Genomic DNA, 20,886 nt, shown 5'->3' with positions numbered 1-20,886 from the left:
GTTATATAAAAATTTAAACTTTTGGGCCAATTGGTATCTAACATACTCTTTGTTCCTTAAATTTTATTTCACAATTCATGTCATCTATAGTGCAGATTTACATAATATGTTGCTTTTCATTGGCTTAGTTATCTTTCTTTAATTAGTAAATTCATCCTGATGGTTCTGTTTATGTTTTAAGTTTGAAGTATATCTCTTTATTCCTTAGGTGTATGCATGTCGGCATTTATTGCAACTAAATCGGGACCAGAGGATTCCGACGTTGAGGCTCATTTGGAACAATTGCATCAAGTGAGCTGTTATTCAATTAATTGTTACTTGGTTCTCATAATATTTTTTTTTTATATCTTTGAATTTTTTCTTCTGTTAGAGCCTTTTGAGAAAGGTTGAAGCTGAGGAGATGAATATAAAGTTGCTCGTCAGATCTGCAACAGAAAGAAATCCATTAATGTCAGAAATTACAACTTGTTGCACATTCTCTCCTGAGATATTATGTAGCAGATCCGGATTCCATAGTTGGCTAGCAAATCTTCCTTTGCTCAACTTGAAGAGCTTTAATTTGGATATCATGTTACTTAAAGAGTTTGCAAACTGTAACTTGGTAGATTCTTCTGATGTATATCAGGTAGTTACTTCTTTCTTTGCTGACTGATGTTTTTTACATTTCCTCTTTCAAACTTGATTTAACTATATAGAATTAAACTTGATTGTATCGGTTATTTGAGCTATCCTTGCTCTCTCTTTCTCTCTTTTATGAATAATATATGGTAAATCTATGAAACATCGGTACGGCATTTACTCCCGTACGTGTATCTGATACGTGTCGGATACATCTACCAAATATTTGTATTTTTGTTCATTCAAGGAGTCGTAATGGGATGTAAATAAGGTGGTTTGCTCCTTCAAGGACTTTTTAGTTCAATAGAGAGATTGAATCCCCAAAAAGGAAGAAGGAAAGACCTTTTGATTTCAAAAATGCAAATGAAAATTAGAAACTTCTCTCCAGTTCAATTCAAATTAATATGCAATGAAAGATGAGTATTAGAAAAATAATAATTTACTTTCTAGTTTCAATATGGGATATGATTGTTCGGGGCTTTAGAATTGAGAAACTATTGTCGTTTACTACTATGCATGTTGGCTGTCCATAATTGTGAGTCTGCGTGTAGAATAAAACATTATGTCATTATCAATGTCTTTGTGTGTTGAATATGACTATAAACATGAAGGCAGTAGGCATAGCATAGCTGTGGCACTTTACTCTGGTATACTGTAGTCATTGCCCATACTGTTAGGAACATAAATTCATCTAACTATTGCTGATTACATTTTGACCTGCTGTTTGTTCAGAGAAACCATGAGTCATTTCATTATGAAATAAAGTAACACATCGGGTAGGTTATCAGATAATTTCTGACATCATGATCCAGATGCATACGGAGACATCTCTTTTTTGGTGCTTCATCTCAATGAAATTTCAGGGTGAAAGATTTAATTTTGTGAAATAACTTTTAGCTGTTTTGTGGTATTTTCTACTAAATACTGGGGGTGTTAATCCTCTTCTGTCAATTTATTTTCTTCTAATAGTTATACATAGAAACTGGCTTTCGGTTAATTTGTAACTTATTTTATCTTGTTTCTCCTATTAATATAGGTTGTGTCCAATAGATCAAATCTCCTCCAATATGCTCTAGATTTCTCGTTAAATTTTTCGTCAAGGTCGCCTGTTGAGTTCAAACCACATCAAATGATTTTGTGGATTTTTGATGCTTGGAGCACGGTGAACACTGGTAAATGCATACCTGTAGATCTTGCTATTTCCTCTCATGATTATATGACTATTGAGGTTGTCAGTGACTTATCTATGTCATTGACTCTTGGCAGTGCATACAAAAGTTGCTAATTGTGTTGTTGAAATGTGGTATAACTATCATTCGTCATTGTGGACTCATTGCTCTGGAGGACTCAAGGTGTTTTACTTGACTCTATTATATTGATTTAATGACATGATATTCTGCTGTATTGTGAAAGTTCTGTGTTTCATGCAGAGTTTCTTGAAGATTTCTTATGATGAATCCTGTCATCTGGTTTACCCAACGAAAACACCGGTTATTGCCAATATTCTGTAAGTTGACATATCAAACTTATAGTTTCCTTCCAATGAAACAATTTGGATATATATGTTATTCATCACTTTACAACAATTCACATTAATGACTTTAATTATATTTTGTAAAATCAAGAATGCTTAAGACTGATGAATGAGAATCTGATAGACATGTGGGTTCCCTAATGTTTAAGGGTATGGTAGTTGAGCTTAAAGCACCATTCTCTCTCTCTCTCTCTCTCTCTGCAGTCAGGATAGTTTCTGTATAAAGGATTTTGATGTGAACTGCTTGAAGCTTAGAGCTGCATCTAGAAACCTCTGGGAAGATGCTCCACTACAAGGAAACTTAATTCGGTGCCTTCATTCTGCTGCCAGTTCTCTCTTCAGACAGGTTTCCCCTATTCTTCTTTTAATCTTTTGGTGTTAAGCCCTTAAGTTGATGATTTCTGACTTCTGTACAAATGACTATATGTCTATGTCCTTTGCGGTTTACTGTTTGCAGATACTCTCTGTGCACAAGAAATATTTTCAGGGGGACTTGTTCATGGAAATGAAATCTGTCCTCTTCCGAATATCGGAGAATGGCCTGAAGGTAGGTGCATTTATAGAAAAATGGTCTCTCAGTAATTCTAATTCAATAAATAGTTCCATGCATAAAGTATTTTACTTTAGTTAATCTGTGTCAACTTTGTGCATGCGTGTTTGAATGCTGTTTGTCTTACAATAGTACAAAATCTTATTTCATATGAGCTGCTGAACAAGTATTGTGTTTTTTCTTATGTTTCTATATTATTTATTATTTATCTTTTCTTTTGTTTTTTTTAACCTTTCTCTTACTTCTTTTACTATATCACTTTTGACTGTTGTCACTGTCCATCAGGATTTTTCTTTTCTGATTAAGTTCAGATATTTTCTTTTCTGTTTCAAGACTTTTTTTTCTTGTTCTTGTCGTTACTTCTGGTTTCCTGGATCAACAATTTCATTTGTCTATGCAGAATGAGGATCTGCAGATTTTAAAGTCACTCATAAACTCAACAAGCCATGACATGCTGCGTTCTGTGTTGGATCCACTTGTAGAAACCCTTCTTAAGGAGTTGCAATTTAAGTTCCCATCTAATGGTATGTATTGTTATGGATCTATGGTAGATATGTACGACAAAGTAGTTTGTGACCAATTTACCCCTTGTTCTGTCATATATTATATGTTTACTTCAGAAAGTGTAAGTACTTCTAAGTTAATACTTTGTTCCCATTTTGCAGAATCTTTGTATAATCTCGGTTGTGCATGGTTGCACATTGGAGTGTTGCGCTTCCTTCTGTTGTTTAATTCATATAGTCCTGACCCTACAGCAAAATATTCTTTGAAGCACTCACTTATACTGGATAAAATTTCTTTACTTGAGCTTGAAATCAAGGTAATCATCTTTCCTAAATCCTAATGTTCCATTCCTTCTGCACAATGGAGAAATTCTATCTTTTAAAGTGGCTTATGTTATTATATACTTGACAACCATATCATGGTGTTTATGATTGAGCTTAATTATTCTATCCCAATGTAAAATGAATGCCCAATCACATCTTTTCTACCTCTAACTTATGTCAGCAATGTGGATGTACGGTAACGGTCTTAGGAATATCTTGATATCTGTGACTCACTTACAAATTTTCTAGCAAGCTATGAATCCTGAAGTCCTTGATAATCAGTACTCCATATGTTGTCTTTGTCAGATATCTATGCGTGTGATGCTTGTAGAATTCCTTGTAGATACATCTTTGTACTTGCTTTTGCTTCTAAGGTTGTGTTATTTAAATAACGACAATATTAACTGGCCAATGACTCCAAAAGCTTAAGCCATTAAAGAACAATGTTTTTTTTAGAATCTACTATATTCTAACAGTCTTGTTTATATCTGGGCTTGAGACATTTTTGTAAGCCTGAGAAGTGGACTCGTCGTAAATGGTTGTAAGATTTTTTTATTTAATTCACAAGGCAGGCCTAATAGGATTCGATCTTAAGACCTTCTGCTTTGATACCATATTAACTGACATACTATAAAATTTCAAGCTGATAGCTGATGGACCGAGAGTATATATCCAATCTTTAAGAGACAAAAACTGTTGATTTGTCTCAATTAAACCTAGGATACTTCTTTGATAGCGAGGGAAGTATAATGTTGATTGATGGTAGCATGTATAATGAAGGTAAAGCAAATTTAATAGGGATCATTCTTTAAAAATTTAGGGGTGAGCCAAGAAATTTCCTTTATGATAATTTTGGACTTGAAATGATGCTACTTTTTACGGTATTAGAGGACAACATTTTGGAGCTCATGCCCTGTTTCATACATACATATTATATATATATCATATATATCCAGTAGCATTTTAAGAAGTATATGTTAGGAAACATAAAGTGTTGTCACTAACATCATTGGTTCGTAGTGATCTACTTGACTAAAACTATGGTTGATCTCTTTTTCTTTCTCTGCTTTTGTTATTCCCCTTTTTCTTTCTCTGCTTTTGTTATTCCCCTTTCTCTTGGGATTGAATACTCATCTCTGTTCATGCCATTAGGTGCGCCGAGAGTGTGAACAGTTGGCAGGAAGCAGCTCTGGAGCATACAATGAGAATAAAATATTATCTTTGTTACTTAATCTGGAAGAAGAAGAGAGGCAGTTGCGGACCAAGGTTCTGCTGTTTCCCTTCATATCAAATATTTTCTATGTTCTCTTGATGTTATTCTTCTTTATTTAAAACTTTTCAAATTGCATTGACTTTCAGCTATTTCATGTTCTCCCAGATCATAACTTTATATGTACTTATAGAGCACCTCTATTTATATTTTAAATGCATGCAACTTGAACTCGAATAAGGAAACTTTAACTCATTTAAACTTGAAATGTTCTGTTAGGGCTTTGTTCTTTCTTCTTCCATCAGATCTCATTGAAGTATAAATATACATGTTTTGAGAAACTATTCTTTCTCCACGTCATAGTAGATTCAATGGATCCAATGGTTGCCCCTTCAGTACTACTTTTCGGAAAGCATCCTTAGAGAATATCACATGACTAATATAACTGGAGGGAATGAAACCTTTAAAAATAACTTTGCTGATCACCTCACTATAATTAGAGTTGGTCCAATTATTCACAGATCATAAAGGATAAGATTGTTTGCAAATTCTTCTCTGATAGAGGGCTTGTGAACCCTTCTCTGATAGGGGGCCTACTATTCCGGTGGTATTGGTTAGAATTTGGGAAAAAAACTTGGAAGTCATAAAAATGTCATCAAAGGTTGTTGAACATATAGGATCCATAATTGTGCATTATGTTATTCCATTTTTCTCCTTGCGAGAGGATATGTGAAGAGATTACTTTGCTAGATTTTTTCTGTTTCTTGATATCCTCTCATACTTGCAGGTTGTTTTTCGTCCTCAACCTTCCAAGTGTAATAGATTAAGATCAGTCTGTGCTGACTTCAGATTCAGAGAGCTTGTATCAGTTCTTTCGATGTTGGATATGGACCTGAAGTGCAATGAAAATCTTCCATTATTTGTTGATAGGGCTTGCAGTTGGCAGGTAGAATATGTTCACAGGGAATTCTCTTACTCTCTCTTGCTCTCTTCATACACAAACACAGGACCTGTGGACACAAATAATTGCTTTTTTCATTTCCCCGTCTGTGGATTCCCAACTTTTACTTAGTCATATATACTTAATCATTAAATGCAGGTTTCGTCGGCCAACTTTATTAAAAGACTGTCAGAAGAATATTCTGAGTATGCTGACTTGATTCAACCAATTCAAGTTGCTGTGTATGAAATGAAATTTGGCTTGTCAATTGCTGTTTCTAGTGCCATTGAGAGAGATTATTTGAATAAGGTCGAAGAAGAAAATATTGGAAGAATTTTGGTTAGTATAATCTACTCTCTTGGAGCTTTGTTCTCGGGATGGTGATTGTCATAAGCATGTATATCTAATTAAGATTCAAGCCCGATTAGTTAGTCTTCATAACTAGGAATAATCTATGATAATGTTCTAGGGATGGTGATTGCCATAAGCATCATAAGCACAATTGCTGTTTGTGTTCAGAACTATTTATTAGTGTATGTGTTTTCTTTCTTTTTTTTTTTGCCTTGACATCATATATTGACGAACTACCTTACCTGCTTAGTTGTTACTCAGTACAACTTTGATTTGTTGTATTATACTATGATAATCTTACCTTGTTTGTAATTGTTGTTCCCATGAATGTAAATGTTAAGCATTCACGCCCGGAGTAACAAATTTCTCCTTTAATTGCTATAGATATTGTTGGTTATTATTGTTCACAAGTTCTCCTAAAACCTTTTTTGTTTTTTTGAACTTCTACTAGACTTTCTGTAAGTGAATATGGCCTTGTGCAGATTTATATTTTTTGTACATTTTTTCCATGGTTTATATACTAGAGACTCCCGTATGGATCTTTTAGATTTGCAATCCTGGAGTTCAAGTCATTTTCTATTATGTTTGTGCTTTGCTTATTACTTTTGTAGCCTCCTAGGTACCTTCTGTATTTATTTCTTCTGGGTAAAAGCATTATCAACTTTATGCTCAGTAATATCTTCCCACAATACTAATATATTCACCTGGCATTTATTTGTAAGCCAACATGGAGATCTGCCTTATTGGCTCGTTATTGCCAACAATTCTACTAGTGGCCTGTTAGGCTACCATTCATCTTTACCATATAATAAGACATGCCAGCTCTTGTTTATTGCGTGTCTCATACCTTGTAATGATGCTTGAAATTTCTGTTTATTTTCACAGGTTTTCTTTCACTACTAGTCCATGACTGTCATAAAACTGACAATAACATTTATGCTGCAGGATGCAATTTATTCTCTCATGCAGTTTCCAGCTGTATCTATTGATTTACATGAGATAGACTCCACATTTTTAGTAAGTGATCAAAATGGATTTGAAAGCACACAGGTTGGTCAGATCAATCTGTTGAAGAAGCTCATTGCTATGTCGGATGAGACCAGATCTACTGATGCAGTTAGTGCTTCAAACTGTTGCTACCATATGAATAATTCTGTCTCCCTTTTGCTGCCCTTAGATTTGCAAATTCATGCATACGTTTCATACTTTTTCTTTTGTGCTGTTTATGATTGGTTAAATTATATTTTTTTGCAGCACTTCCCTGCTCAGCTTATAACTTCAATTTATCACATTATGTTGATGCGTACGGCACATCGCGTTGGTTCTTCTCTACTGATGGACAAAGATTCTTTCCTGGTAGTGTTCTCATGCTTTAACTCAATCATTGTGAAATGTGCATCCCAATATAGAGAAGTATTTGACGTAATACTGTCTTACCAGTGTTTGCACAATATATTTGGTCATTTTACAAGCCTATGGGTTGATATGAAATCCCGAAGGAAAGTCAAGGAGTACGATGAGGGTCAGTATTACAAGTTTAGACCACGCTTGATCAGGATAGAAGACATCTTGGAAGGAGATATGTCAGCTCTTTTGGCGCTAGACCTTGATGGAAACATGACTTCTGAGACCGAAGAAAAATTAGGACAAGAATTCATGAAAATGGTGATGCATTTTATCTTCCTGCATTTGTTTTGTTATTTATGAAACTTCTAGGTTTATTTTACTGTACGTTTATAATAACTATTTGATTCCAGAATACAGCTACGAAAGAATATGAAAATGTGGAGGAAGACTGGGACCTCATTCCTGAGTCTATATTGAGCAGTGTTGTGCTCATCCACAACCAGTTATTTGGGTCAAGTGACCTTGTTGAGAAGGTATGCTGTTCATTTATTTTGTTGATCCAATATTTCCTCCATAGCTGTTAAAAGCATCAGATACAAGTAATTTTCAGATTTGGATTGCTTCACAATTTGCAGTGACATGTCTTTCCTTTTATCGTACCATTTAACAGTGGTCCTGAAAAATCCGCCATCTTTTCCGTTTGAGTTACATGACCAAAATTTTTCATTATTAGAATGTTGTATTCTATGGTGTATTTCTTGAATGATCTAATCGTGAATGTATATAGCCCGGTGTTTGCCACATAGCTGATGAGCACAGGTTGCAATCTTTCATGGAGTCCTATGGACTGGGGGCTACTCTAATAAAAGGTAGTCTTTTGGAGTATTGTTCAATTCTTTCATGATCTAGTATTCTTCACAGGGATGAGCTTATTATGGACATTTTTCTTTCCAGACCTGCAGTCATATACATCCTCCATGTTAGATGACCACCTAATGCCGGAACACCTACTCCGATTATGTTTGGATTATGAACAGACTTCAGGCATTTCTTGCAAGCTGACTAATTCTTACAACATATACAAGGTGATCTAATAGGTCAGTTCTATTTTGTTTATGTAAAGATGTTTTATTTGATACTCGATTTTTTCATTTTTTACAGGAACCAAATGCTTCAGTAATGTTTAAAATGGTGAAGCCGCTGACCGTGCTCAGAGATCGAGTTAAGAACTTTCTAGATGAATGGTCCGATCATCCAATTCTCCAGAATATATTGGAGATTACTGAGTCTCTTTTGGCATTTCCACTGAATAGTCCTCTCTCAAAGGTATGAAATTGGTTAGCAGTACAAGTTCTTATCCTGCCATTATCTGTAATTGTGGATTGTTAAATCGTCATTATGTTATCTGTTAATGTGACTTTTTCTGAAGGCCTTACTTGGATTGCAACTTCTTATTGGGAGAGCACAGTCATTGCAGGAAAATGATTCCAGATACTCCTTCGCTGGTAAATTGAAAACATTCTTTTGAGCTACAAGTCATTTGTAGTGCTCTTGTAAATGTTACTGAATAGGATGTCTTACATGGCAAGGGTAAAAATATTATACATGAAAAAATGATAGGTATTACTAGGGGGTAAAAGTGCAATATATGGGAAGGTGATGGTTATTATTTAAGCTATATAGTCAGATACAAACTTACAATGTAGGATGTCCTACTCATAGGATATAAAAACTCTATAAAGGGCTCAAAGTATTTTCTTCTTTTTAGTTATTTTTTCTTATATCATTTTGCTTATGCTTTGAAACAGACTTAATATTCTTTGTCTAAAATACCATATCCTTATGGTAATGTTGGTTTATTAATTTAAGAACATTTTCTCCTACAGACCAGCTCCAACCAATTTATATGCTTGTATCTTCATGGCAAAAGCTCGAGTTAGATTGTTGGCCTTCACTTCTTGATTGTGTTCAAGAGAAATGTGATATAAATGCTGGAAAAGTAAGTTCAAGGTGTCTTTACTGTTAATTCAATTGCTATACATGGGATGGCAAATTGTCAACTATTCCTGTAATTATCTGCTTGGTTTCCTGCAGTTATGGTTTCCATTGAGAGCGGTTCTTCATCGTATTTGTTCTGGTGATCCAAAGGAGGAAAGCCTGTTCACAATTAAGAGGCATGTAACTGTACTAGTTATTATTTGCACTCAGTAGTTTATGACATATGTTTCATTTAATTAATGTTCAAATGCAGTATCGAGGAATTTATTCAGACATCTAGTGTTGGCGAATTTAAGAGACGCCTTCATCTTGTCATAGCATTATATGGGGAGCTTTGTTCTGGAACTAACTTGTCAGCTTACTCGAGGTGAGATACTTATTATCATAATTATGATAAAAGAAAGCAGATTTTAGGTCTGAGTATGACAGTTTGTAATTCAAATATGTCGTGAATATTAGAAAACCTCAATTTTTGTACTAAAATATTGTTGGTTTCATTTAAGTAAGAAATTGGTGAGGACCTTTCTTACCAAGAAATATGATGATCTGTAGTTCTGTACTTGTTGATTTACGGTTGTACTAAAATATCTGATGACTACTGCAAAATTTTCAGAGAGTCGTGGACCAGAATTAGCTTTTTAAAAATGTCTACTAATTAGTGATCTAAATTTGCACAGACATTGTCATTTTAGGTTAGTCTTGTAAGTTTAACAAAAATGTGGCAGCTCTTGCTTAAGAAATTTCAGCAATTTAAGTTAATTGTGGTGTACTCTTATATTTCTGGTGGAAGTTATTTCAACTATTTTTGTGTGTGTGTGTTTTCAATCGTCACTTTTCAGTTGACTTGACTGCAGAAGACATACTCATGTTTATCGATAGTTGGACATGACGATCCCACATTTAGTTCTATATGGTGAACTTTCGTTACTTGGTGCAATCATGGAGTTATCTCAACTTTTTTTCTGTTTGTAATTTTTAGCAGTTCCAGGATGAAAGAAACTCTTAACATTCTCTACAATGCATTTGGATACTACATACAATTCCTACCCTTGTAAGTTATCAGCGTGTTTTTAAATTTGTTAATTTTTCTATTGTCACTCTTTTAGATCATGTTACAGACTTTCTTCTTTGCTTCAGCGTTTTGAAGCACATTATAGCTGGTAGAAGTTTAATCGAGAAAGATTTGAGAGAGCATCTCAAACTTTTCAGCTGGGAGCAACTTCCACATCGTTCTACATCAATAGAGAAGTTCAGAAGGGCCCGGCAGAAGATGTTGAAACTTGTCCAAAAATTCAATGTATTAATTGCTTGTTCTTTATTCATGTTTTCTTTAGCAGAGAAACATGTTGATCTTTGTCCTTTTGAGTCTCACAATGATATTTTAGTTTTGAAAAGGAAAATCTATTTTATATGCAAAGTTTTGTTTTTTCCTTTTTATTAGGACGTTTTGCAACAACCTGTGATGGTTTTGGTCAGTCAAGAAGTAGCACTCACTGGGAACAAAATTCTATCTTGGCTTGATCAGAAGATGTCTGATGAAATGAGAGCAGAAGAGACGCAGTTTTCTCTCCCTCTTGTGAACTTAAGATATGATGATAGGTTCTTTTCTAGCTTCTTTCTTTTATGGACATGATAAGGAATCCAACTGTTTTCTTTTTTCTCCTTTTTTTTTGGAGGTATTTATCATTTTTATTGCTCGTGCAACTTGGATAACCAGGTTCTTATGGTATGAAGAGTGGAGAAGTAAGGCTGATTCAACATTAAGAAGTATATCCTATGGAGATATTTCTGGTGCTGGATTCTTCGAAGGTCAAGGTCTCTGATATTCTCTCACATGCTTTTAGAATAATTTGACAATTTTAATTTCTGGTTGTTCAATTACAATTTAGTTGGTATCTGTTGATCTTGCAGGATTTCTTGATGTCATCAGACAGAGCCTGTACCCTGAATCTGTACAAACTGACTTTCGCACTGAATGGGAGGACTATTGGACTTCACTTGAGAAAATTTGCCGAAATGCAGCTGAATTAGCTCATATCTGGAAGCATGGAACAAAGAACCCTAAAAGGAGAGCTCTAGCCAATTTGTTTAAGACTCTTGAAGGTTGTGGATTATCAAAGCATAGATCTGTAAACAATGAGGTAAACACTTTCCTTCTGCTGTAGTGCAGCCCTAAAAAGAAAATTTATCATTTAGATTTGAGGCTTCATAAGTTTTTTTTTAAATTTTAGCGATCCATTTAATTATGGGTTACCTACTTACCTCACTAAATTGCGAGGTTGCTATCCTAAATTTGCAGCAATATTATAAATTTTAACAATATGAACTTCTATATTTGAAGTCTGTTTGTTCTCATTGTTATTTTTTCCTTTGCATGGCATCTGCAGCTGGAATATTCAGACAAACCAAGCAGTTCGTTTTTGCGGCCATCATATAATGTGCTACATTTGCTCCTACAACAGTGCTGCGACAAATCCTCCCAAAATACCGAAATTATTCTTCCCACCCAGTCGAATGAGCCTGAAGATAGCAAATGTAGGGAGGAATGGCTGTCTGCAAACTGGTTTTACTTTAAAAGCTTGGCTACAATGCGGCAACTTCAGCAGCTCTCTTTGAATTTTAACAAAGATCTTGATCTGGAGCAGGTCAATCTTCAATTTTTATTTGAAAAGTTATCTTTCTGATTGGAGTTACATGCTTTAAACATGCAATGATGCTTGTACTATCTACAGGTCAACAGGGCTATCTCTTTTGTAGATCATCTAATTTCTATTCTTTGTGAACAAAGAGAGATTGCGTATAGCTTATCAGCACATCTGAAGAACTTGCGGAAACAGTACCACTTGATATACTTCACAGGTAGCCTTGCTTACGGATCTCTTAATTATTCTTGAGATTTTGCTGAGTGAATTTTATTAAGAAATTTTTTTATAGGACGGGGTAACAATTCTTCTCTATCCCCAAACCAAGATGCACTTCTTAAATGCATGTGGCAACAGAAGGTAATGTCTCCCCGTAGATTTCTCAGCAAACTGAAATTACCTTACCCGTATTATGGATATATAATTACCTTATGTCCTTATTCTATAGCAACTGTTTGACGACCTGCTTGCTATGTTGAGAGACACGAGCTTGTTGCTTGGAAGTATAAAAAATACTCATCTGAGCACTTGCCAAGTAGTCAAGGCTGAAGCTGCTAAAATATCTTCTCTCATCGATAAGTTTATCCCAAGATTTACCGAATCTAAGGTAGATATTATCCACGCATAGATTTGTTTAGTTGTAGCATAAATGCAGTTACTGATTGTTACTCCTCTTTTCAGGACTCGTTAGATATGTATTTAATTGGCTGTGATAGATCTCTTGGTGCTTCTCTTGAGCACCTGCCACTTGTGGTAACCAAGGAGATGCAGCAACTTGTAGAGGTAAACTGGAAAACAATTAATTATTTTGGAGAGGATATCCAGAGGTTGGCCTTCCATGATGCTCCAATGAAGTCTGTCACAGGAATACTTCTTACTCGTTTTGAGGTGCTAATTAACAAGGTTTGTGTTGTAGAATTTGGTTTACAGCGTTCCATATCTCTTAGGCTCTCTGAAATTGAATGTTGGAATGTATTGATTTAGTTTACTGAGTTAAAGCAACTTATGGAGTTTTTATCTAGTTTCTTTCGAGCAAGTTGTTTGGGCTAACATGTATGGTTGGGAAATAGGGATGAAAACGGATTGGATAATACTCAACCTATATCCGAATCCATATTTTTAGTCCGGATACGGATATTAGACGGATAGCAAAATTTAAAATCATATTCTAACTAAACGGATACGGATAATTCTCGGATAGAGAATCAGATCTTAAACGGATATTGATTGAATTTAAAAGAATTATAATATTTTATTTATATATAATTAACACAACAATATTAAGAGTTTTATAACAAATAAATTTTTTGTATGTCAAATATATAAATTTAGAGAAATTAATCTCTATAAATAATATATAACGTATTATTAGTAACAATATTAATTTTACTATTTAAATAAGCAAACTAAAAACTATAAATCATTCAAAAAAATATCCGGGTAAACGGATATCCGATATCCGTATCCGAATCCGAAAAATATATCCGACCCATATCCGAATCCGTATCTGAATTTTTTTTAAAAACTCTATCCGTATCCGAATCGGATAGAAATTTTCTATCCGAATCCGATCCGAATCAGGTCGGATAGCGGGTTGGATCGGAGTTAATCCGACCCGTTTTCACCCCTATTAGGAAAGCTTTTCCTTGAAGTTGATTGTGTTATACCCATGTGCATTAAGCTAACACTTTAAAGACAACAATGGATTACCTTTGCCAGCTGACATGTATCTCGGATTTTCTCCATTTTGACTGAGACTGTTTCAGTTGAAACTTAAGCTTACAGTATTATGTTGTGAAAAGAAAAAGTTGGCCTGTGGATTACTGTGTCGGTTGGCATGTGTTGATAGTCACTAAGTGGCGTGCAATATATCAATATCACCAACACCAACAATGGTCTCACATGCTATTTGGCATGGGATCATGCCCCTCCATGCCAATCGGCAAGGTCTGCTCATGTCATGTTGATGGCTAACTAGCCCTGATGCCATTGGCACAAGATTCTTGAGTATACCAGCTAATATGTACAATTTACAGCTAAACTGAGTTTTTCCTGCTGTGTTGGAGTTGGAAAGCTCATAAGAGATATACGAAGAAATTGGCTTTTTATCGTTTTCTCCGTCGATTCCTAAATTACGTCCTTTAAGTGAAGTGCAACTCTCGACAAGTTGCTTAGCTTATAGTCTCATCTCACCCAACCTTAAGAAATAAAAAGAAATCCTAACATTTGTTTCTGCCTTGTTTAATTTATGACCTAAGGCTTTCAAAATGATGAAGTTTAACAGATTTTCCTACATTTATTATTGTCTACAAGGTGATGTCCATAATATATGCTGAGAATTAGTACCTAACTTCCAAGGAGAAGAGTGTGAACTTTTTAGAATGAACAAGCTGAATGCATCTGTAGCCTCACAATGTATAAAATTCCTATCACGCGCTTGTGGCATTTCATTCCTCCAATGTCTTTTTGCCTTTTTTCTTTAGATGCAATGATATAACCTAAATATTGGAAGTTACTACAGCCTAATTTCTGATGTTATTATACAATTATAGGTTATTCTGACTTCTTCCAATGTCTATTTGCTCTTTTTTTCCACTCCCCCTTTAAAAAAAGTATAGAAGGAAAAAGGAAAATAGAATTTGTTAAGTTCTTGGTTTTGCTTAACTGTAATTCTGGTACCTAAATTTGCAAAAAATTTGTCCATATCTATCTTTAGATGTTCTTTTCAGTGTAACTCTATGGATATGAACAACTTTTTGTAGGGACAAGTGATAATTGAGGATTTTCATACTGAAGTTAAGGAAAACAACCAACATCAACAGGATTCTCCACCTGCAGAAAAGCCTGAAACTCTATATGCTGAAACTTTTGAGAAAACGAAGAAAGTTATGGTGGATGTTTTTGGGAAGCTGGGTGTGCTCAGTAAAGGTGATGGTTGTGCTCAAGAATTAAGATCCAGGAATTTGCCTCTTTGGAATGATCTTTTGCAGTCATATATGGAGAACTTGCAGATAGACAATATATGTACTAATATTCACACAACAGCTGTTATGGTGGTATATTCTTAATCCTTGAACCTTCAGGTTATTTATATTTACTTTCATTTACTGTTATTTCCAAATTGTTCTCTTATCTCATGGATTTGGTTTTACAGCGCCAACTGGTGGACAGTAGCGCAAATAAGAAACCAGAAGCATGCTCTCTTATAGAGACACAACTAGAAAATTTTCATGCATTGCTGAACCTTCTCTTGACCTATGCCGAGCATGTCCTATCCGAATTTTTGCTTGCACACAGAGCAGTACGAGTTTCTGAACTCGATTTATTTTTTATCTTTCCTGTTGGAAACTTTTGCAAACTTAGGCTGAACAGACTCTTCTTCATGATTGCAGACAGCTGAAATGACCCATGCTCTTGTGCAAGTTTTTGCTTTACTTCTTTCTGAAGGTTTTGGCTCTGTTGAGGAACCAATAGAAACTAATTCTTCTGGTGGAACACAAGATGCGACTGGAACTGGTATGGGTCAGGGTGAAGGCATAAATGATGTGAGCGATCTGATAGATGATGAATCACAGCTAATTGGATGTCCTGAAAAAGTAAAACTTTGTTGCACCTATTTGCACTTCTGTTGCAAATTTGCTTCTAGCATGCTAATCTGTCTTGTATTTATGCTTTCAGCAGGATGGACTGGATAAATCAGATCAATTGCCTAATGGAAAAGATAGAGGAATAGAAATGGATGAAGATTTTTCTGGTGATATGTTTAGTGTCAGTGAGGATTCTGGAGATGATGTTTCTGGAGATGAAGATGATATCAAGTTGGAGTCTCAAATGGGAGAAGCTGGAGCTGACAATCAGGTAGTTGATGAGAAGGCTTGGGATAAGGATGAAGAAGGCAATACCCAAAACTCTGATGAGAAGTATGAATCAGGCCCATCGGTCAAAGAAACTGATCCAGGCAGTAGGGAGGCCAGAGCTAAGGATGATGATGCTCTTCTAGCCGAAGAAACAGCAGAGATGGACAATGATGAAAATGATGAGAGTACCAAAGTGGACAATGAAACAACTGCTGATGAAGACCAGAGCACTGATGATGTGGGGCTGGACAAGAGTACTGCATTTGAAGACCCAACAGGAGTCAAATTTCGTGAGGAGGAAAAGGATTTTGAAGACGTTAATATGGATGAAACTGAAGATTTTGATATGGTGGATGAAGCTGATCCAGATGCTACTCGGTCTGATGATGAAAAGATGGATGAAGAATCAATTCCGCCTAATCATACAGATGAAGAAAACGTAATGCAAATAGATGAGGACAATGACACGACGAACACAGGAGAAGGCATTGAGGACACAAACATGGACTCTAGTAAAGAGAAGCATGAGTCTGGGAATATTGGGTCATTCGAGCATCCAAGAAAGAGTATGCCAACAACTGATCGTCATGGAGTGGATTCAAACATGGAACCAGAGGCGAACTGGGCCAATAGCAGCGATATAAGCAGTGCAGCTGCTCCTTCCATTAATTTCTCAAGTGAAGTACCTGAGTTGGAAATATCCTTGCCAGCAAGCAATGGTTCTAGATTATCTTCTAATCTATCAGAATCTCAAGCTTTACAAAGCGATACTTCATCTCTGCAAATAAAACAGACAAATCCATTAAGGAGCATTGGGGATGCAATGGAGGAGTGGAAAGAAAGAGCTAAAGTATCTCTTGATCCTGAAGACGTCCAAGCAGAGGCTCTTGATGGCATTGATGATAAGAATGTGGATGAGTTCAGGTATGTGTCTGAGGCAGAAAAGGGAACCTCACAAGCACTTGGAGCTGCAACATCTGACCAGATCAGAAACAATATTGATAGCAATAAACCTGATACAGATGATGGTCATATCAGCAGAAAAGAAGAGGTTGATAAAATAGATATGACAGAGAATACTGAAGGATCTCTTCTTAAGGCTATCCAACCTTTGAATCCTAGAGCTGAACTTGATGAGGAATTTCTGGAAAGAACAGTAGACTCTGGCTCATCAATTGAAGAATTGCAGCAGAATGATTTCAACAACCGATCAGGAGATATTGTCTCATTTAAAAGTTCATTCATGGATGACAAAATACTTCCTGATGACAACCTGATTAATGACAAAGAATTGTCTCGTTCCCTGGGTGTTGAAATATCTGATGTAGAAAAGCAGCAAGCTATTTTAGACTGGAAAACCTATGAACTGGTGACAACACGATTGTCTCACGAGTTAGCTGAGCAGTTGCGTCTTGTCATGGAACCGACTCTGGCTAGCAAGCTTCAAGGAGATTATAGAACTGGAAAACGAATAAATATGAAGAAGGTAAGATTACTTTCATTTGCAAATAGTTTATTCTTCATCTTCATGACTAAATTTTATTTTCTTCTCCTAAAATCCATTATCAGGTTATTCCATACATTGCTAGCCATTTCCGTAAAGATAAGATATGGCTGAGGCGGACTAAACTTAACAAGAGGGATTACCAAGTCGTCGTAGCTGTGGATGATTCCCGCAGCATGTCTGAAAGCCATTGCGGGAAAATTGCTGTTGAAGCATTAGTAACAGTTTGCAGAGCAATGTCACAGCTTGAAGTTGGACAATTTGCAGTTGCAAGTTTTGGAGAGAAAGGGAAAATAAAATTACTTCATGATTTTGATGAACCTTTTACTGGAGAAGCTGGGGTGAAGGTAAATGCCATTTTTGAATAATTGGTTTGATGAAGCTGATTTTTGTTTCATTGACCCAATCTATCTTGTATTTGCAACAGATGATCTCTAGTTTGTCATTCAAGCAAGACAACACCATAGCAGATGAACCAGTGGTTGATCTGTTGAAGTACCTGAACAACTTGCTTGACACTGCCGTGGCAAAGTCTCGCATGCCGTCAGGGCAGAACCCGCTTCACCAGCTTATACTGATAATAGCTGATGGAAGGTTTCATGAGAAGGTATCTCCACTCTGTTTCCTGTAAATGGTCTGATTTCTGGAGTCTAGACTTAACACTTCTATGTTTTAGATTCTAACAAATAAAGCATTTCCAAAATCTAGGAAAATTTGAGGCGTTGTGTCAGGGATCTGCTGAATAGGAAGAGAATGATTGCATTTATACTTCTAGATAGTCCTCGGGAATCTATCATGGACCTAATGGTTTGTATTTTCAGTTCTGTAGACGTTACTTGACTAGTTCTCCGGTGTCATATTTGATCCAACAATATGAATTTTGTTGTGTTCAGGAAGCATCATTTGAAGGGGACAAACTTTCTTTCACGAAGTATATGAATTCATTTCCGTTCCCATATTATATTGTATTGGAGAATATCGAAGCACTTCCCCGGACCCTAGCTGATCTACTGAGACAGGTAACAATCCAGTCCTTAATTTCCAAATTTTTTTTCTCTATATTGATGCTCACCCATTTTGAGGGATGAATTTTGATTGTTTAATCGTTCCATGCAGTGGTTTGAGCTAATGCAGAGCTTAAACGATTAAGACCCTAAGACTGATGAAATGCTAAAGAAGCACGGCACGATGGACGTCTGTATTGTTTGTGTAGTTTCTTCTCACCCTCTTCTTGAAAGTGTACAAGGTTTCATCTTTACACTGTATAGTAGTTTATTTATTTTTTTCATTGAATTCTATTAGACGATGAAATTTGTATTTTGTAATCACCAAGGAGCCATTTGGCTTCATGTATCTAGAAAAAAAAAACTGTATTTACACATATAAAATATAATATAAAAATCAGTTTTTAGTTTATAAAACTTATGAAATCGTTTTTCCTAGAGCACATATGCATCATCATAACATCTTTTTTAATTAACTGGATGTCAAAATATGGTGGCCTTTTGGGACAAGTTATGTTGTATGGTGGCCTTTTGGGACAAGTTCTTACTTCTTACTATGTTCTTGGATTTATTTGTTATAGGGTTGTACATAGTCGAGATATTTTATATGGTTGTATTGCAGTAATGTTAAACAGATTTGTTACCGATGACTATATTTTAAGCATTCGAAGGTTCGATAACAAAAATTATATTTTCAGAAAACTAGGTAGCTAACCACCGTTGTTTTAAGGAAGAATGATGATATTCAGAACCCATTGCTAAATTATACCAACAATTGACAAAATAATAGAAGTGACAAGTACTTTTGCCCCAATAGCAATCACAGCCATAGCTATCTCCTACAAAAGCATATGTTGAAAAGGAAGCAATGATGACAGAAAATTATAAAAGAAAATATCCTTTTACACTTAGAAAACTAGAAGAAAAAAATGTATCACCACTTAATTAAACAAATTATATGGTGATCATGCAAATACTTGCAATGATCTCATCATCACAACATGATTAATGCTTACAATCGACCGTGATGTTAACAATTTACTGCTTCTCCAATTGTGTATATTGGGTATCATAGTCAAAATAAATATAAATTTCATAATTATATATAGACTTCTCTGAATATGTTTGAAGAATTACCAAGAGCAAAACCTTAATTTTGTAAGTATATAATAAGGTTTCATTTATTTGTCTCTGTCATCTCCCTTTTTTGATAGTATATTGATCTCCATATCCAAACTGCATCATAGGATGCATAAAATTATGTTTAAAGAAGATAATTTCTTAGTTGTCATTGCCATCTTTATTGTTGTCATCATTCGATCTCGTAGCTATCGTATTCTCAATTCTTGATGACTTATCTTTTCACTTTTACAAGCTTGTTATTGTTGTCCAACCAATGCTCATTACGGTCACTCCTTAAAGTTCCTTCTGAATCTAACATTATAATGATAAAAACTAACTTATCCGAATTCTCCATTTGAGTTTATTTTGGAACTTTATGGTTTAAAGGAGAAACTATCCTCACTTTTGACACATTGACATAATGGATTATTTGACCTGAAATCATCTTTGTTATTAATGTTAAAATTGGAACTTCATAGGAACCATATCTGATCTATAATTGAGAAGTAAATAATCTTAACTTTATCATTTATATTTTTAAGGTAAAATATAGAAAACAGTATATATGCTGGGATCCTACATAAATTGTTTCTTAACCTGAACTACTGTTAAAAGCATTTGCGAGTATTTTGAAGGGAGACTGGGACGAGCAGGTCCCCTGGAAGGTAGAGGGGCAATGCACGGAAAGGTGAGGACGTATCTTGAGAAATATCATTTGAAGGGGAATAAACTTTCTTCCGCATAGTATATGCATTAACTTCCATTCCTATATTATATTGTATTCGAAAATATAGAAGCACTAATAATCATCTAGTTCTTACCACTTTCCATTTGTTTCCCTATATTGATGCTATCAACCTTGAAGCAATGAATTTTGCCATGCAGTGGTTTGAGCTAATGAGAGCTTAAAATGTTGACCCTAAGAAATTTCTGTTGACATCTTGATTCAGCCAGAAATTTAGTTGGTATGAAGAATTCAAATATCTGATTGCAATGAGAAACACTGGATGCCCAGATGGATTGTTTCTGATGGTAGTTGCTTCTCCTTATGATTATAGATATTCAGATTTTTTTTTTTTTATTCTCCAATTCCGTAGTAAATTATTCTTGCAAAAATCTAAGGATTGTCGTTGCTTCCAAATTAAACTTTATGTTCATCTATGCAGAATACCAGATCATACAACTTACTGCAATATTAGTTCTTTCTCCAGTAACATGGATACAGATAGGGATAGAGAATAATTCTCCGACCCCCAACAATTAATATACAAAGTATTAAACCGTGCAAATTGTAGTGATAGCAATGACTATTGTGAGGGGCCAGAAACTTTCGGTCCATTAGCTCATAATTTAAACCATTTAGTTAGTTGGTTAAACTTAAC

At 35.2% G+C, this 20,886-nt stretch overlaps 1 protein-coding gene across 5 annotated transcripts in view; it reads left to right on the top strand.

The window, feature by feature from the left end:
- Positions 1 to 18,811, top strand: part of LOC140760918 (midasin) — a 46,014-nt gene extending 27,203 nt beyond the window's left edge. The window contains exons 37-78 of one of the 5 annotated variants that reach the window (XM_073098008.1): positions 209 to 291; positions 371 to 625; positions 1,655 to 1,790; positions 1,885 to 1,970; positions 2,049 to 2,125; positions 2,357 to 2,498; positions 2,610 to 2,699; positions 3,103 to 3,226; positions 3,368 to 3,522; positions 4,682 to 4,795; positions 5,527 to 5,685; positions 5,839 to 6,018; positions 6,976 to 7,146; positions 7,285 to 7,386; positions 7,471 to 7,695; positions 7,788 to 7,910; positions 8,165 to 8,246; positions 8,332 to 8,462; positions 8,539 to 8,703; positions 8,807 to 8,882; positions 9,264 to 9,376; positions 9,472 to 9,551; positions 9,629 to 9,742; positions 10,358 to 10,426; positions 10,513 to 10,672; positions 10,817 to 10,974; positions 11,093 to 11,190; positions 11,287 to 11,516; positions 11,763 to 12,020; positions 12,108 to 12,234; positions 12,310 to 12,377; positions 12,466 to 12,624; positions 12,699 to 12,920; positions 14,780 to 15,073; positions 15,172 to 15,318; positions 15,410 to 15,613; positions 15,699 to 17,360; positions 17,444 to 17,725; positions 17,806 to 17,985; positions 18,087 to 18,185; positions 18,272 to 18,397; positions 18,495 to 18,811. In XM_073098008.1, the coding sequence (XP_072954109.1) occupies positions 209 to 291; positions 371 to 625; positions 1,655 to 1,790; positions 1,885 to 1,970; positions 2,049 to 2,125; positions 2,357 to 2,498; positions 2,610 to 2,699; positions 3,103 to 3,226; positions 3,368 to 3,522; positions 4,682 to 4,795; positions 5,527 to 5,685; positions 5,839 to 6,018; positions 6,976 to 7,146; positions 7,285 to 7,386; positions 7,471 to 7,695; positions 7,788 to 7,910; positions 8,165 to 8,246; positions 8,332 to 8,462; positions 8,539 to 8,703; positions 8,807 to 8,882; positions 9,264 to 9,376; positions 9,472 to 9,551; positions 9,629 to 9,742; positions 10,358 to 10,426; positions 10,513 to 10,672; positions 10,817 to 10,974; positions 11,093 to 11,190; positions 11,287 to 11,516; positions 11,763 to 12,020; positions 12,108 to 12,234; positions 12,310 to 12,377; positions 12,466 to 12,624; positions 12,699 to 12,920; positions 14,780 to 15,073; positions 15,172 to 15,318; positions 15,410 to 15,613; positions 15,699 to 17,360; positions 17,444 to 17,725; positions 17,806 to 17,985; positions 18,087 to 18,185; positions 18,272 to 18,397; positions 18,495 to 18,527 (7,559 nt within the window). In that variant the 3' untranslated portion in view covers positions 18,528 to 18,811. Of the gene's footprint in view, positions 1 to 208; positions 292 to 370; positions 626 to 1,654; positions 1,791 to 1,884; positions 1,971 to 2,048; positions 2,126 to 2,356; positions 2,499 to 2,609; positions 2,700 to 3,102; positions 3,227 to 3,367; positions 3,523 to 4,681; positions 4,796 to 5,526; positions 5,686 to 5,838; positions 6,019 to 6,975; positions 7,147 to 7,284; positions 7,387 to 7,470; positions 7,696 to 7,787; positions 7,911 to 8,164; positions 8,247 to 8,331; positions 8,463 to 8,538; positions 8,704 to 8,806; positions 8,883 to 9,263; positions 9,377 to 9,471; positions 9,552 to 9,628; positions 9,743 to 10,354; positions 10,427 to 10,512; positions 10,673 to 10,816; positions 10,975 to 11,092; positions 11,191 to 11,286; positions 11,517 to 11,762; positions 12,021 to 12,107; positions 12,235 to 12,309; positions 12,378 to 12,465; positions 12,625 to 12,698; positions 12,921 to 14,779; positions 15,074 to 15,171; positions 15,319 to 15,409; positions 15,614 to 15,695; positions 17,361 to 17,443; positions 17,726 to 17,805; positions 17,986 to 18,086; positions 18,186 to 18,271; positions 18,398 to 18,494 lie in introns of all 5 variants that reach the window. The other 4 variants (XM_073098004.1, XM_073098007.1, XM_073098005.1 and 1 more) reach the window with 4 other exon arrangements.
- The last annotated feature ends 2,075 nt before the right edge of the window (positions 18,812 to 20,886 follow it).

Source organism: Typha angustifolia, chromosome 6 (assembly GCF_048772165.1).
Source record: "Typha angustifolia cultivar Huaian chromosome 6, ASM4877216v1, whole genome shotgun sequence".
Lineage (NCBI taxonomy): Eukaryota > Viridiplantae > Streptophyta > Magnoliopsida > Poales > Typhaceae > Typha > Typha angustifolia.
Note: the sequence above shows the minus strand (reverse complement) of the source record. Positions and strands in the feature narration are given on the sequence as shown.